Consider the following 14,286-nt stretch of genomic DNA (forward strand, 5'->3'; position numbering starts at 1 on the left):
AGCTCATTGCTAATAAATATTGTCCGCTTTGACTTGTTACATATTGTCATCGGTCTCATAAACGTGTCTACTGGGTAGAGGTTTCTCTGCCCTTAGAAAGAATATTTTGTTCCACTCTTCAACTGACGTGAGATTTCGCAATCTACTCTCCTAGAAAATTCAACGTTTTTGTTGACACACCGTTCAGTGTCTAGCTCTTATATTATTTATTAGTAGTGAGTTTGAGCTGTTATAAGATAAATACAAATTTAAAAATTTAAATCGAGACTTAATAGATTTGGTGATAAGTCCAAATTTTTTCAATGAAAAACATGGTAATTTTGATTCATTAATTTGTGGTCGGTGTCGGTGGAGTCTACCGTTTTAAATGATTCTCAAATAATGTATTACTAAAAAAAATTATATATATATATATATATATGCAATTTAATAAAAAAAAATCAAATATTTTCTTACAATTTTGAAAAACAAAATAATTTAAATTTTTTAATAATTATAAAATTAAATAATTAATAAACACAAAATAACAAATTTAGGATTCATAAAATGTTTTTAAAAAACACACCAAAATAAATAATAATAATAATTGAAGAACAATAGAATCCAATCCAAATTTTAAAAAAAGTAAAATAATTAGTTTTTAGGAACATATTTTTTTCATAAAAAATGGACTAAAATTCAAATATTTATATAAAAAAATTATTTTTTATTTTTCGAATTTAATAAAAAAATCAAATATTTTCTTCCAAAATATAAAATCTTTAAACTTAGGATCATTAATTTTAAAAATATATTATAGAGAGAATTGAAAGTTTAAATAACTATATAATAATTATAAAATTAAATAATTAATAAACACAAAATAACAAATTTAGGATTGATTAAATAATTAAAATAAAAAACATACCAAAATAAATAATATTAATAATAATAATTGAAGGACAAAATCTATAGCTTTAACCTGAAAGATAACATAACTTTTGGGATAGGCAAAATCAGGAGGTGAGTTGTCATTACTGTTCTTCCGACCACATTTGTCTCCTCTCCCTCTCATCATTGAGAGAGATAATAAAACACACCCTCCATGGAAATTGATCTTCAACCTCCCCCGTTGGTCCTACAAGAAAATCACAGACGCCTTGCCTCTTCGCCACGTGTCCTCCCCTTCTACCTCACCTCTATTCCTTATAGTACCGAATCTTTGCTCTGACCTCTGTGTGTGTGACGTCCTTTTCCCTCACCACTGGTTTTAAATGCCTTTTGGTCCATTTCTCACTCGCTCCATCGCATTTGCTGTGGAGTTTTCTCCTTTCACAGAGAAATCACGAACAGGGTCACTTCCATTTTCCAGCTTTCTCTCGATTCAAACTCGGATTTCTTCAGGTTTTTTACTCTGTTCTTCGTGTTCTTCGTGTTCTTTGCTTATGGGTATTGGGTTTTGGGTATTTTCTTTCCTTTTCTCTGTTTGAAAGGCTTGATTATGGCGTTTTCTAATCATTTCTTTGTTTAGATACTCAATTATGAGCATTATTTACTGGTTTACTTGGACTTTCTTCTCATTCTTTGGCTTAATCTTCATTAATTATGTCATTTCTTGGTCAATTTCTATGCTAGATTTTGTGCGTTTTGTGGAATAATTTGTGGGTGTTTCTTGTTTTCTTCTTTGGAAGCCTCTAAGTATTGAATTTTGTGTTCTAATTTGAGATTTTAAGGGCTTTTTTTGCCTTGTTCTTCCATTTTGACAGAGCTTTTTTGTGTCAAAGCGGCGGCGGCCATGAATTATTGCTTTCCTGATTGGAACTTTGAGGGTGATCTTCCTTCAGCTAGCCATAAGAAATCAATGGGGTTAGCCCTTTTTTTCTTGTTGTTTTCGAATGTTTGGTGCATTTTCAAGCATGGTTTTTAAGCTTTAATGGCGGATTTTACAGACATGAACATGATGATCTTGTGGAGCTGTTATGGAGAAATGGGCAAGTGGTCTTACAAAGCCAAAAGGCTAGAAAGCCAAGCCTTATTCAGAAACAGAGTCAACCACTTGATAGGACTAATATTTCTTCTGGAATTTCAAGCACTTTGATTCAAGATGATGAGACGGTTTCGTGGATTCATGATCCGCTCAACGACGATTCGTTCGACAAGGAATTTTGTTCGGAGTTCTTCTCCGAATTGCCACAAACTAGATTTGGTGCCTTTGATGCTGCTGCTGCTACTACTCAGAACTCTAAGCCTCCTGCAGTTCTTGCTGAGCTTCCTACGAACACGATGCCTCCTCCGAGATATCAGTGTTCGGATTCGATACGACAAACGAAGGATTTGGGAGATTTAGGAAAAATGGTGAACTTTTCTCGAGTTCCTGTGGCAGTGAGGGGTGATTTGGGATCATCAAATGGAGGGAGAGAGGCTGGAAACTTGATACATGGAGAGGGAAAAGATTGTTCAGCAACGACGGTTGGTTCGAGCCACTGTGGAAGCAACCAAGTTCCTAATCCTGAACCAAATGTGAGCCGAGTTTCGACGAGTGGCGTCGGGAATGCTGGCTTATCTGTTGATCTCTCTAACAAAAAGATGGCTGCACAAGGTGAGAGGGGGAAAACTGAGACCATGGATCCAACCGCTACTTCGTCCTCAGGCGGTTCGGGAAGTAGTATGGATAGAAGTAGAACAATTGGACAATCTAATGGAGGTAATGGCAACAAAAGAAAAGGTCGAGACGGGGAAGAATCCGAGTGCCAAAGCGAGGTAAAGCTATTAAGCATTTTTTCGATCATGAAGTCGATTAGTTATAGTTTCGAGTTATGAACATCACGGTTCGAGCTTTTCTGCAGACTGCTGAACTAGAATCTGCTGAGGGAAACAAGGCAGCTCCACGGTCAGGATTTCCGCGCAGGACTCGTGCTGCTGAAGTACATAACCTTTCGGAAAGGGTAGGATATCGACCGTTCCTCATTTATCAATCTTTTTTCTATTATGAACTTCATGTTAAGAGCTTAGTTTTAGTGCAGAGAAGAAGAGAAAGGATAAATGAAAAGATGAAAGCACTGCAAGAACTCATACCACATTGTAATAAGGTAACCAACAATGATTGGAACATATTAAGTCAACTTGGTTGACTTCAAAATTTTCAGTTTTCATGAATCTTTTGTTCTTTGTCACAGACCGACAAAGCTTCAATGTTAGATGAAGCTATTGAATATTTGAAGTCACTTCAATTACAACTACAGGTACGAGTTTAGCTACGAATTCCACAAAATCTACTGATTTTTGCGTTTTTGTGAGATCCCACCTCGGTTGGAGAGAGGAACGAAGCATTCCTTTATAAGAGTGTGGAAACGTTTCCCTAGTGGACGCGTTTTAAAACCTTGAGGGGAAACCCGAAAGGGAAAGCCTAGAGAGGACAATATCTGCTAGCGGTGGACTTGATCTATTACAATTGGTATCAGAGCTAGACACCGGGTGGATTGTGAGATCCCACATCAGTTGGAGGAGGGAACGAAAAACAAAGCATTCCTTATAAGGGTGTGGAAACTTTTCCCTAGTGGACGTGTTTTAAAACCTTGAGGGAAAATCTAAAAGGGAAAGCTCAGAAAAGACAATATCTACTAGCAGTGGGTTTGAGCTGTTACAGTTTTTTTAATTGCTCAATGTTCTATAGGTTATGTGGATGGGAAACGGGATGGCGCCAATGATGTTTCCCGGTGTTCAACATTACATGTCTCGAATGGCTATGGGCATGGGAATGGCTCAACCTTCAATGCCTTCAATGCCTTCAATTCACAACTCAATGCAATTACCTCGGGTCTCGGCTGTCGATCAATCGGTTTCAGCGACTCCGACTCCAAACCAACCGACGATATGCCAACCTCAACTTTTCAACCCCGTGAATTATCAAAATCAGATGTCGAATCCCGCTTTGCAAGAGCAGTATGCTCGTCTAATGGGCTTCCATCATATGCAACCTAGCTCACAGGTTAGATATTGGATTGTGTTTAGAGTTTGTCTGTTGGATGTTTTGTTCAAAAATTGTAACAATTAAGATTAATCATGTCTGGTTTTGTTTTGCAGCCCATAAATGTCTTCAGATTTTGTCCCTCAACAGTCTTGCAAAGTCAAACGCCAGCAGCAACTGGCCCTGCTAGTGGACCTACTTTTGGGGGATCTATAGCCAATGATATTGTAAATGGAACTTTGGGTAAGTCTTACTAATCATTCTTATTGTATCATTAACTAAGTGGAGATCTCACGTCGGTTGGGGAGAAGAACGAAGCATTCTTTATAAGGGTTTTAAAACCTCTCTCTAGCAGACGCGTTTTAAAAACCTTGAGAGAAAGCCCGGAAGGGAAAACCTAAAGAGAACAATATCTGCTAGTGGTGGGCCCTGAAGGAGGGTAGATTGTGAGATCACACATCAGTTAGTGAGGAAAACGAAGGATTCTTTATAAGGGTGTGGAAACCTATCTTTAGCAGACGCGTTTTAAAAATCGGAACCTCAAAAGGAAAGGCCCAACAAAGAAGACAATATCTGCTAGCGCTGGGCCTTAAAGGGGGTGGATTGTGAGATCACACATCAGTTAGTGAGGAAAACGAAGCATTCTTTATAAGGGTGTGGAAACCTATTTTTAGCAGACGTGTTTTAAAAACCTCAGGGGGAACCCTAAAAGGGAAAGCCCAACAAAGAGGACAATATCGGCTAGCGGTGGGCTTAGGCTGTTACATGACCCAACTTGAACGACTTCTTTTCCCATAATCAATGTTCATATGTGTCGGTTTCGACATAATTTAGGGTACCAAGTCATCAAAATCCTTACCCTTCAAAAACCCTTCACCTTGTTGTCAACCAATTCGCCCCATTCGTTCTAGTGGCTCTCTTTACAAGTCGTAATCTCGAGTGTAAATGCACGGTGGCCAATGGAATTAAAACTACATTCCTCTTTTTGAATCCGATACCGCAAGTGTCTCTCGGTCACGTAGCTATCGTTAACACTCTTTTCTTTTGCTGATGTTAACAGGTTGACAACCGAAAATTATCCATGTTTATCAGTTAGCTAAGGTTCCTCCCTCAGTCTATAACAGAGCATCATTCCCAGATTGTTGTTCTCCATGTATATCTGATACAGATTCTTGCCTCCTTGCCTCCAAGAACACAGCTTATATGAATTCAAGGTATTTAACAAATTTTTTTGTCGAAAAAACCGCTACGAAAAATAAGTTCATCTAGTTTGTTCTACCGAAATATCGAGTTTAAAAGCAGCCTTAAGCTCCTGTTTATGTAATATCTCTTACATTATCTATGAATTCAAAATAAGTTAGCTTTGAATCTTTGAGTTCGTGTCTTTTCTGCAACTATTCTCCTGATACGAACGCGATTATAGGGTAGGGTGACCTAAAGTTTAAGGGTGGGTGGGGGATAGAATGATGAAATGGGTCCCACAAGAGATTTGGACTTAGATGAACAAAGAAGGACCATTCAATAAATGGGTATAGCATATTGACAGCTCTATATAGAGAGCTTTAACATCTTATCCCTATCTTTTTGTTGATTGTTGGGAGTTTGAAAGGGACTTGTTTTTTTAACAAAGTTAGTCCTATCTTTTGCCAACTTGGTTGATGGTATGTTTTATTGTTTCATGGCCATTCATGCCCCCACTTGTTAGAAAAGAAAAGGACCAACCACTTTGAGTGATAATTTAGTGACATTCCATGGATTTCAAGCTTCGTGTTTCTCAATCATTGGCTTTGGTTTGGTTTGGTTTTGGTTGTTAATTGTGGATTTGACTTGCTAAACTCGACTCCGGTTCTTGTCTTTGGTTGTTTTTTAAGGACTTATTGTTCGTATGGAGAGATAACGAGAGAGAACGTTGCTGAACTCGACCTAGATCTTTGTCTTTGCTTAGTTAAATGTTTGTTGGAGAGGGGAAACGTGTCCTGTATTTGTTGTAGAGGTTAAACTCGTATGTTGTAGTTTTCCCTAAACTTGTTGTGCATTGGTTGGAGTGGGGAACGAAGCATTTCTTAGAAGAGTGTGGAAACTTTTTCCTAACAGACGTGATTTAAAAACTTTTGAGGGAAAGCCTAAAGATGACAATATCTATTAGTGGTAGGTTTGAGTTGTTATAAATGGTATCAAACCTGGACATTGGGTAGTGTGCGAACGTAGACGTTGGCCCTTAAAGGGGTGGATTATGAGATCTCACACTAGTTGTAGAGGAGAACGAAACATTTTTTATAAGGGTGTGGAAACTTCTCCCTAACATACGTGTTTTAAAAACTTTGAGAGGAAGTCTGTAACGAAATCCCAAAGATGAGTGGTGGGTTTTGACTGTTACAAATGGTATCAGAGCCAGACACCGGGTGGTGTGCCGACGAGAACGTTGGGTGCCCAAGGGGATGGATTGTGAGATCCTACATCGGTTGGAGAGGGAAACGAAACATTCATTGTAAGAATGTGGAAACTTTTCCCTAACAAACGCGTTTTAAAGTCTTGTGAGGAAGCCTGAAAGGTAAATGGTATCAAAAAGAATAATTTCTGTTAGCGGAGAGTTTGAGAGGTTACAAATGATATGAAAGCTAAACACCGAACTACGAAACTCAACCCAAATCTCCGTGTTTGTTTGCTTTGCTTAGTTAAAGCAGCTGAGTTGAGTGGTGCTGCTGTTCTTTTTCCTGTTTGGATGGAGAGAAAAAGAGAGAGAAAATTTGTACCGCCAATAAGAAAAGTGAAGAAAAATAAGTGGGTGATAATAGATTGGATAAGGCATTTGGTGTACCAATCATTTGTTATTACCTTCATTCACGGCCACTGCTTTTCTGCTCACATTCCGTACAGAATCTAGCCAACAAATTACCTAAATTTATAAAAAAAAAATCTAAAAAATACTCTTATATTTTCAAGAATAATTAAAAAAAAATATCCTTTTTATCTTGATTAATACCTTATTTAAAAAATACTCGTAACCCTTTAATATAAAATATTCTTAAATTTTAAAAATTTTCATTAAAATCAATGTTTTTTAAACAAAGTGTAAGTGGTTTCTATTCATAATCAACCAGAAGAGTATTTTTTTTTTTATTTTTAAGTTTAAAGGTATATTTTTATTAGTAAAAGTTTAAGAGTATTATTGAAATATTTGATATTTTCGTGGTATTCACGTTCGAAACCTTGATAAATTATTTTCTGAATTTTTTTTATTTAAATAATTGGAAAATTCTTTATTTGTATGTGATTCAATGGATAAGAGATTTTATTATATCCTATCCATATTATTAAAGTGAATCTAGAAGCATTAAGAGAAAACCATTTTCTTTAAAAAAAAAAATTAAAATGAAAAATATAAATTCTTTGGGAGGAGCATTTTTAGTAATATTATATTTATTAATAATTACCGACTAAATTAATAAAAATAAGATTGAATTTTTTAATTTATTTAAACAAATATCTCTCGACGTTCAAAATTTTCAATAATATCTTTCGACTAAAAAAACTTTAAACTTTAAAAAATTCAAAAACACTCTAATTTTAGATAAAAATTATTAATACTCTATTGAAAATAGTTTAGTTCAGAAAATACCATGAATTTTCGAAAGTTTCATTATTTTTTTTTAATTTCTTTAAAGTAGTTTAAAATTTTCAAAAATACCCTCAAACTTTTTTAAAAAATTTAAAAATAATTTTATAATTAGTATAATGTTTCAAAAAATACTCGATATTAATAAAAATTTGTGGATATTTTTTTAAATATAGTATTAACAGTACAATTGTTTAAAAAAAATTGAAAGATATTAATGAAAGCTCTAATGTTTAATACTATTAAAAGTTTAAAATTATAAAATATATATATATATATATATATATTTAAAATTTTAAAAGTTTTATGAGTATTTTCATAATTAATTGTAAAAAATAATATTTTTTATTTGTATTTATTTTAAATATGATCATTTTCATATACTAATTGAGAGAGATTTGCAAGGGAGAATATATGTAAATGAAGACGGAAGAGTGAAATATATTAAAATAAATTTATAGTTAGAAATTAATTTTTTAAAATTATAAACATAATAAAAAAGACAATCAGTAACACTATTTTTTTAAATTATTTATTAAAAAATTGTGGAAAAATCCTTGAGATTTCTTTATATGGACTTTGGTAGGCCCAAATGAAATGATATTGGGCCTGTATTTGCTGCTTCAAAGGCCCAAACAGTCCGTGGTACATTTGGGCTTATGAGGGAATTGGGCCCATCTCGTCCGCAAAACAGAAACCAATGAAAGAGAGAGATTTAATTCATAATATTTATACGAAACGAATATGAGAATATTATTAATCATTTACTTCATTTTGGAGGTATTTTCTATTCCTTCTCCTTCAATTATTGGTTTATTTTTAATTTCCCATAATATGAATGAGCTGTAATTATAAAAAAAATAATTTAAATGAAAATAATATTCTTTTTACGAAATCGACGTGGGATCTCATAGTCCACCCTCTTCAGGGCCCAGTGTTCTCGCTAACACTCGTTTCCCTCTCAAATCGATTTGGGATCTCACAATCCACTCTCTTTCGTGACCAAACGTCCTCGCTGGCACATCGCTCGATGTCTAATACTACTTGTAACAACCCAAGTCCACTACTAGCCGATATTGTCATCTTTAGACTTGTCTTTTAAGTTTTCTTTCAAAGTTTTTAAAAACGCGTCTACTAGAAAGAAATTTATACACTCTTATAAAAAAAATGTTTCGTTTCCCTCTCTAATCGATGTCAGATCTCACGAAAAAAAATTAAAAATAAATAAATTAGTAAACTCACTAATTTAAAAAATAAAAAAATTTGAATAACCTTTTAAGTTGGATTAATATATATTATTATTATTATTATTGTTATTTTGAATTTAATAATTATTGTATTTGAAATAATATCAATTTTATAATATACGGAAAAGTGTAGAAGAGTTATTTTTTTAATAAATTTACCCCACGGTAAAAAATGCAATGAAGACGTGGTAAAAGATTATAGACGTTTCTAGATGCAGAGGCACGTTTGAAGATGGGAAGTTTGGCGAAGGCTGAGTTGCGTGTCCAACCATTTTTACATTTCCCAATATTTTTGATTCATTGCCGTAATTGGAAATTTATGCTCAGAATTTCTCCTCTTATTAAATGCAATTTACCATTTTTCCACCCACCTTTTGAATTATTTTGACACTTTTATCCATTTTATTCCTTTTTTTTTCCTAAATTTTTATTTTTATTATTGTTATTTTAGTACTTAGGGATTTATTTGATTTGTTGGACTTGTTTTATATTAACATTATAAATCAATCTAAAACTCGATTATTAATTAACCCTGCAAATGAATAAGCTTAAAATTATATTTAAAAAATTATGATTTATTATGGACTATAGGATGAAGTCAGTAGTCTCTAGTAAGTGATGGTTGTAGCGGTGGTTTGACAGTAGTCGTAGTTGGGAAGATTGTAACAGTAGCTCAAACTCATCGTTAGTAGATATTATCTGTTTTGGTCCGTTATATATCGTTATCAGTCTTACAGTTTTAAAACGTGTTTATCAAAAAGAGGTTTTCACACTCTTATAAAAAAAAATGTTTTGTTGTTCTCTCCAACTGATGTGGGACCTCACAACGATAGTCGGTGGTTGATAATGGCTGGGGATTGGTAGGCAGCAATGGTGAATTTCGATCGCCATTTGTGGTGGATGTTGCAGTAGACAATGACAATCATAATTCAAATGGACGTGGATAGACAGTCTAAGGGTATTTTGGTCATTTTTATATCGTAAATTTATTTTATTTTTTTTTAATAGAGGAACAATGAGTCTGAACTTTCTTACCATTTTCAAAGTTGGCAACTTTTTGAATAGCAATAGAATAAATAGGCAGAGGCTTCCAGAAGAATGGAAGAAATCAATAGCCAAGGTTAATTTTGTGACGTCCTTATATTTACTTTTTTACCCTACCAAAATATCTTTCAAAATAATGTCAATTTTTAAATGGAATAAAATTGAGCTTTTCATTATTTATTATTGTTTATTTAATTTAACGTCTAGCAGAGATGTTTATGTTCACAAATTATTTAAAAAAACAATCCTATTTGAAGTTCTTTTTAATTAAAAAAAATTATTTAAATCTCGTAATACATAACAATAATAATTAACCTATCAAATTATTTAATTGTCGATGATATAACTCAATTATTCGACTCGTTCAGAAATTACATAATCATTTCTTTAACTTCATGTTTTAATAATAATATATTATTATTATTATTATTATTATGATTATTATGAATAATGGATAAAAAAAATGTAATAAAAAGGGCTAACCCCATTATTTGTATATTATCATTTTGTCCTTTTGTCTTCTATTAAATAAAATAATAAAACTGAAAATCCTAATCATTTTATAAACCTGCTATTATTTGTATATTGGCTTTAGTATCAAATTTGTTTTAATCTAATTAATTTTTAATAATTTTATTATTAAGTAAATTATCTATTTTATTTTTAATTTTGATTTTTCTTTTTGTCGTTTATAATATATTTGACTGGTTAATTATTATTAAATATACATATTCAAGTTTGTCTTAAATTCTAAAAATTCATAGACAAAAAATAAAAAATAAAAAATAAAAATTTAAAAGGTAATTGATGAGCATATAAAGAATATCTTATATTCAAAGGCGAAAAAAAAAGAATATTCTTGATGTTTGGAGTCAAAATTTGTTCTTTTTTTATTATTATTATTTTATGTCTCATAAGTCACATCTGACCGATTTTAGTGATAATGACACGTTTCAAGATATTATAATTTTAAAATAAAATTACATAAATTTAGGTTGAAAATATATTTTAGTGTCGAGTTTTATCTCACTCATAAAATTTTGAAAAAATATATATATAATTGAAAATTGGATAAAAGTAAATTTCTAATTAAGTAAGATTTATAAAAAAAAAAGAGAGTAAATTTAAATTAAATATATAACGAATAAAATGTAAAGGAATATTTTAACCTATAATTGTTTTTACAATAATTCATAATTACAGCCTTTTTTTAAGAAAGAGAAATAGAAATAGAATTTCATAATTACGCCAATTTACAGCTCCGCCTTCTTAAAAACAAGGCTAGGCCATTTTCTCCAATCCCACGCGCAGGTTCACAATGCTGTAGCTCGCCGACCTTTCTCAATCAATCAATACTTGCCACGTGGCTACGTGAACTCACGCGCGTATTAATTACATTGCTGGTTTTGCAAATAGAAAACCACAATTTCTCTCTCTTTCTCTCTATAAATTCAACGATGGGTCTCGTAATTGTGATACGTAGCATCCTCTCAGTGGCACTAAAAGTGTTTCGCTTTCACGGGAATTCGATTGCCTCCATCTCTCTCTTTCCTCGATTTTTGTTGTTTGTTTTTTCGATCTGAGGTTCATTTTCTTTGACGGATCGGAGAGATTTGTATTTGTTCGGCAATCGGAGTAGATCGCGATCGCTTTGTGCAGAATTTGAGCGGACGCTTGAATCGTAATCGTGGATTTATTCGGATTTGATCGATTGGAGTGGGCTGAAGGACGACGAGTTTGGTTGTTTGAGAATTTGGAAAACCGAGGCGCATGAACTGGTTGGGAAAGCTGGGTTTAAACTTGAGTTCTAATTCTAATCACTTCATTACGTGTCTCTTGCTTTTTCTCCTCCATTACTCGCCTCAATTGACTCCTTCTTTGTTTAATTTGGACAATAAATCCATTGATCCCTTATTATTACTGCTTTTGAATCCTGATTTCAACCGTTTTCTTAATAATAAACCGACGACCTAAGTTGATTGCTGCTATCGTTCAAGAATGGAGTCTGGTTCCAGGAGTAATTCCCAGCTTCGTAAAGGTCCGGTCCCCCATTTTCTCCTATTTCCGTGTTTCCTATTATCATTTGGTTTTTGTTACTCTTGTTTACGTCTGCTTAAGTAGTAAATGTCGTACAAATTTCGAGAATGCGTGATCAGCTGAAATGGCCAAATGCGGCTTAATTTAGTTTCTGTGCTAGAATAAAACAAAGAAATGGTCGTCGATTAGAAAAATGGGGAAATTAGGGTTAGGATCGATCGTTTTGAGGGGCATATCATAAATGTTTGCTTGTTATTGTGCTCGATTAAGTTAATTTAAGTGGTTTCTACTCTGATTGTGGTACATTATTGATTTAACTGAATGAGATGCCGTAGTGCAATCATCGCGATCTCAAAACTGTATGTTTCTCAATGGAAAGTAGTGTTAATCATTATGCAATTGCTTCGAAAGAAAACTTCAGGATAACCATACTAGTGATCGAAAGAAGGTGAAATAGGATGCAAATTTTCAAAATGTTTTCTGGTATATTTTGTCCCTAGACGTCGGAACAACTTATGATTCTAGTTTGACTTGTTAATATGTTTGTCTGCACCAATGTTATAGCTTTTGTGAGGATCTTTTTTATATTCCTGTTGTGTAGACTGCAAATATTTATATAACCCTAAATGTGTGTGCTCATACTAGAAGCTGTTTGATGCAGCTGTTTGCAATTCAAGTCCTGGGAAAAGACAGGTAAGATCACCTTCTGTGATTGTCATTGGTGGTGGCATTGCTGGAGTAGCTGCTGCTCGTGCTCTTCATGATGCATCCTTTCAGGTATGTATAAAAAGAACAAAAGAAAAAGAATAGTCAGTCACAAGCTATGATAAAACCAGCTACCTTATGTTGGGTTCCCAAAATATGCTTTTTGTTTCTACTGTATGCCAACATCACATGGGTACCCGAAAGAAATTAAAAACTAAAACCCCTTACCGGTGCCTATGACTTGTGATTATCCGAGGAAACTTGCTGTCCTGCGCCCCATTAGTCGGTGGAAGGTATACGAGCTAGAAGATAATGTCAATGATTCTTGAAAGTCGTATAAATAACGACTGATATAGGAATATGATGTCATTTGGGAGACTGCTTCAACCTTTCTCCCTTCTAAATGGATCTCCCTGAAATCAGGAAAAACAAGTTTGCAGATATTCTAACGATTAGTTAACTGGTGGCAGAAGCTTGACGTTAAATGTCTGATACAGTCTCCAACCAAGCTTGGTGAAGGGGAAGGATAGGAGACTAATTTATTGACTGGTTTAAGAAAACTGGAGAAATCAGATTACTTGTTTTGGTGTTTTCTTTCAATTTTTTTACGTTCAAGTTGATAAATTTTTTATTTTCATTGAACAGGTTATCTTGTTAGAAGCACGGGATAGACTTGGTGGTCGCATACATACGAATTATTCATTTGGTTTTCCTGTTGACCTTGGTGCTTCATGGTAAACTTGTTATTTTATTGTCATTTTTCTAGAGAAACTAACATTCGTCACCCACATTTATGTTCTAATATCAGTCTTCTGTTGATTTTCAGGTTACATGGGGTATGCAAAGAAAATCCGTTGGCTCCCTTAATAAGCAAATTGGGATTACCCTTGTACCGTACCAGTGAGGACAACTCTGTATTATACGACCATGACTTAGAAAGGTAAATGCACTACATACGAAACATGTAGTCACAAATATAATTGTTATGGGTCTTTCTTGTTTTTATTTTTGTACCCGTAAGGAACAAATACGTTTCATTATTACAGTTTATTACCATGGTTGTTGTTATGTGTGAATAATAGTTATAAATCTGATGCGTTTGTCAGTTATGCACTCTTTGATATGGAAGGGAAACAAGTTCCTCAAGAGCTAGTGAAAAAAGTTGGAAAAGTATTTGAGGCCATCTTAGAAGAGGTAGTTCATACTTAGAAATCAACTTCGAAGTCTGAAGTTCCTAATTTACTTGATCTTTTTTTTTTCTCTTGAAATTTTATGTTTTGTTCCTTTTGGTTCTGTGGCAACTTTTCTGAGTTGGTCTCCTATGCTTTATGCAGGCGGATAAAGTAAGAGATGAGTATACGGAGGACATGACTATAACCCGTGCATTTTCAATTGTTTTTGAAAGAAGACCAGAATTGAAGTATGCTCTTTCTCCCATTGTTATTTTAGTCTTTATTATTCTTTTATTTCAACTGTAATTGATAAATATCCTTAAACACAGGATGGATGGGCTTGCCCACAAGGTTCTTCAATGGTATCTCTGTAGGATGGAAGGATGGTTTGCTGCAGATGCCAATACTATCTCACTAAAATGTTGGGATCAGGTATTCTTTATTAGAGTCTTCATGATCCTTTTTTTTTTTTTTTTTTTTTTTTTTTTTTTTTTTTTTTTTTTTTTTTTTTTTTTTTTT

The 14,286-nt window shown here is 33.5% G+C and overlaps 2 protein-coding genes across 2 annotated transcripts in view; both read left to right on the forward strand.

Moving 5' to 3' along the window:
- The first annotated feature begins 1,210 nt into the window (after positions 1 to 1,210).
- Positions 1,211 to 5,230, forward strand: LOC111442611 (transcription factor PIF4-like). Its single transcript, XM_023080045.1, has 9 exons — positions 1,211 to 1,383; positions 1,746 to 1,845; positions 1,929 to 2,739; positions 2,826 to 2,924; positions 3,003 to 3,068; positions 3,156 to 3,221; positions 3,653 to 3,967; positions 4,063 to 4,189; positions 5,007 to 5,230. Exons 1-9 carry the CDS (start codon positions 1,254 to 1,256, stop codon positions 5,009 to 5,011), a joined length of 1,719 nt encoding a protein of 572 aa, XP_022935813.1. The 5' UTR covers positions 1,211 to 1,253; the 3' UTR covers positions 5,012 to 5,230.
- Positions 5,231 to 11,310: 6,080 nt separating this feature from the next.
- The window catches only part of LOC111442764 (probable polyamine oxidase 2), a 5,518-nt gene continuing 2,542 nt past the window's right edge, over positions 11,311 to 14,286 (forward strand). The window contains exons 1-7 of the mRNA XM_023080276.1: positions 11,311 to 11,891; positions 12,552 to 12,667; positions 13,241 to 13,329; positions 13,422 to 13,535; positions 13,702 to 13,789; positions 13,930 to 14,015; positions 14,097 to 14,199. Coding sequence (XP_022936044.1) covers positions 11,852 to 11,891; positions 12,552 to 12,667; positions 13,241 to 13,329; positions 13,422 to 13,535; positions 13,702 to 13,789; positions 13,930 to 14,015; positions 14,097 to 14,199 — 636 coding nt within the window. The 5' untranslated portion in view covers positions 11,311 to 11,851. The remainder of the gene's footprint in view (positions 11,892 to 12,551; positions 12,668 to 13,240; positions 13,330 to 13,421; positions 13,536 to 13,701; positions 13,790 to 13,929; positions 14,016 to 14,096; positions 14,200 to 14,286) is intronic.

Source organism: Cucurbita moschata, unplaced genomic scaffold (genome assembly GCF_002738365.1).
Source record: "Cucurbita moschata cultivar Rifu unplaced genomic scaffold, Cmos_1.0 Cmo_Scf00005, whole genome shotgun sequence".
NCBI lineage: Eukaryota > Viridiplantae > Streptophyta > Magnoliopsida > Cucurbitales > Cucurbitaceae > Cucurbita > Cucurbita moschata.

Bases quoted from the DNA above. Each gene is read 5' to 3' on its own strand.
- LOC111442611 (XM_023080045.1), top strand. From the start codon at position 1,254: ATGCCTTTTGGTCCATTTCTCACTCGCTCCATCGCATTTGCTGTGGAG. The intron at 3,222-3,652 runs GTACGAGTTTAG...AATGTTCTATAG, and splicing joins CACTTCAATTACAACTACAG to GTTATGTGGATGGGAAACGG. The intron at 3,968-4,062 runs GTTAGATATTGG...TTTGTTTTGCAG, and splicing joins ATATGCAACCTAGCTCACAG to CCCATAAATGTCTTCAGATT.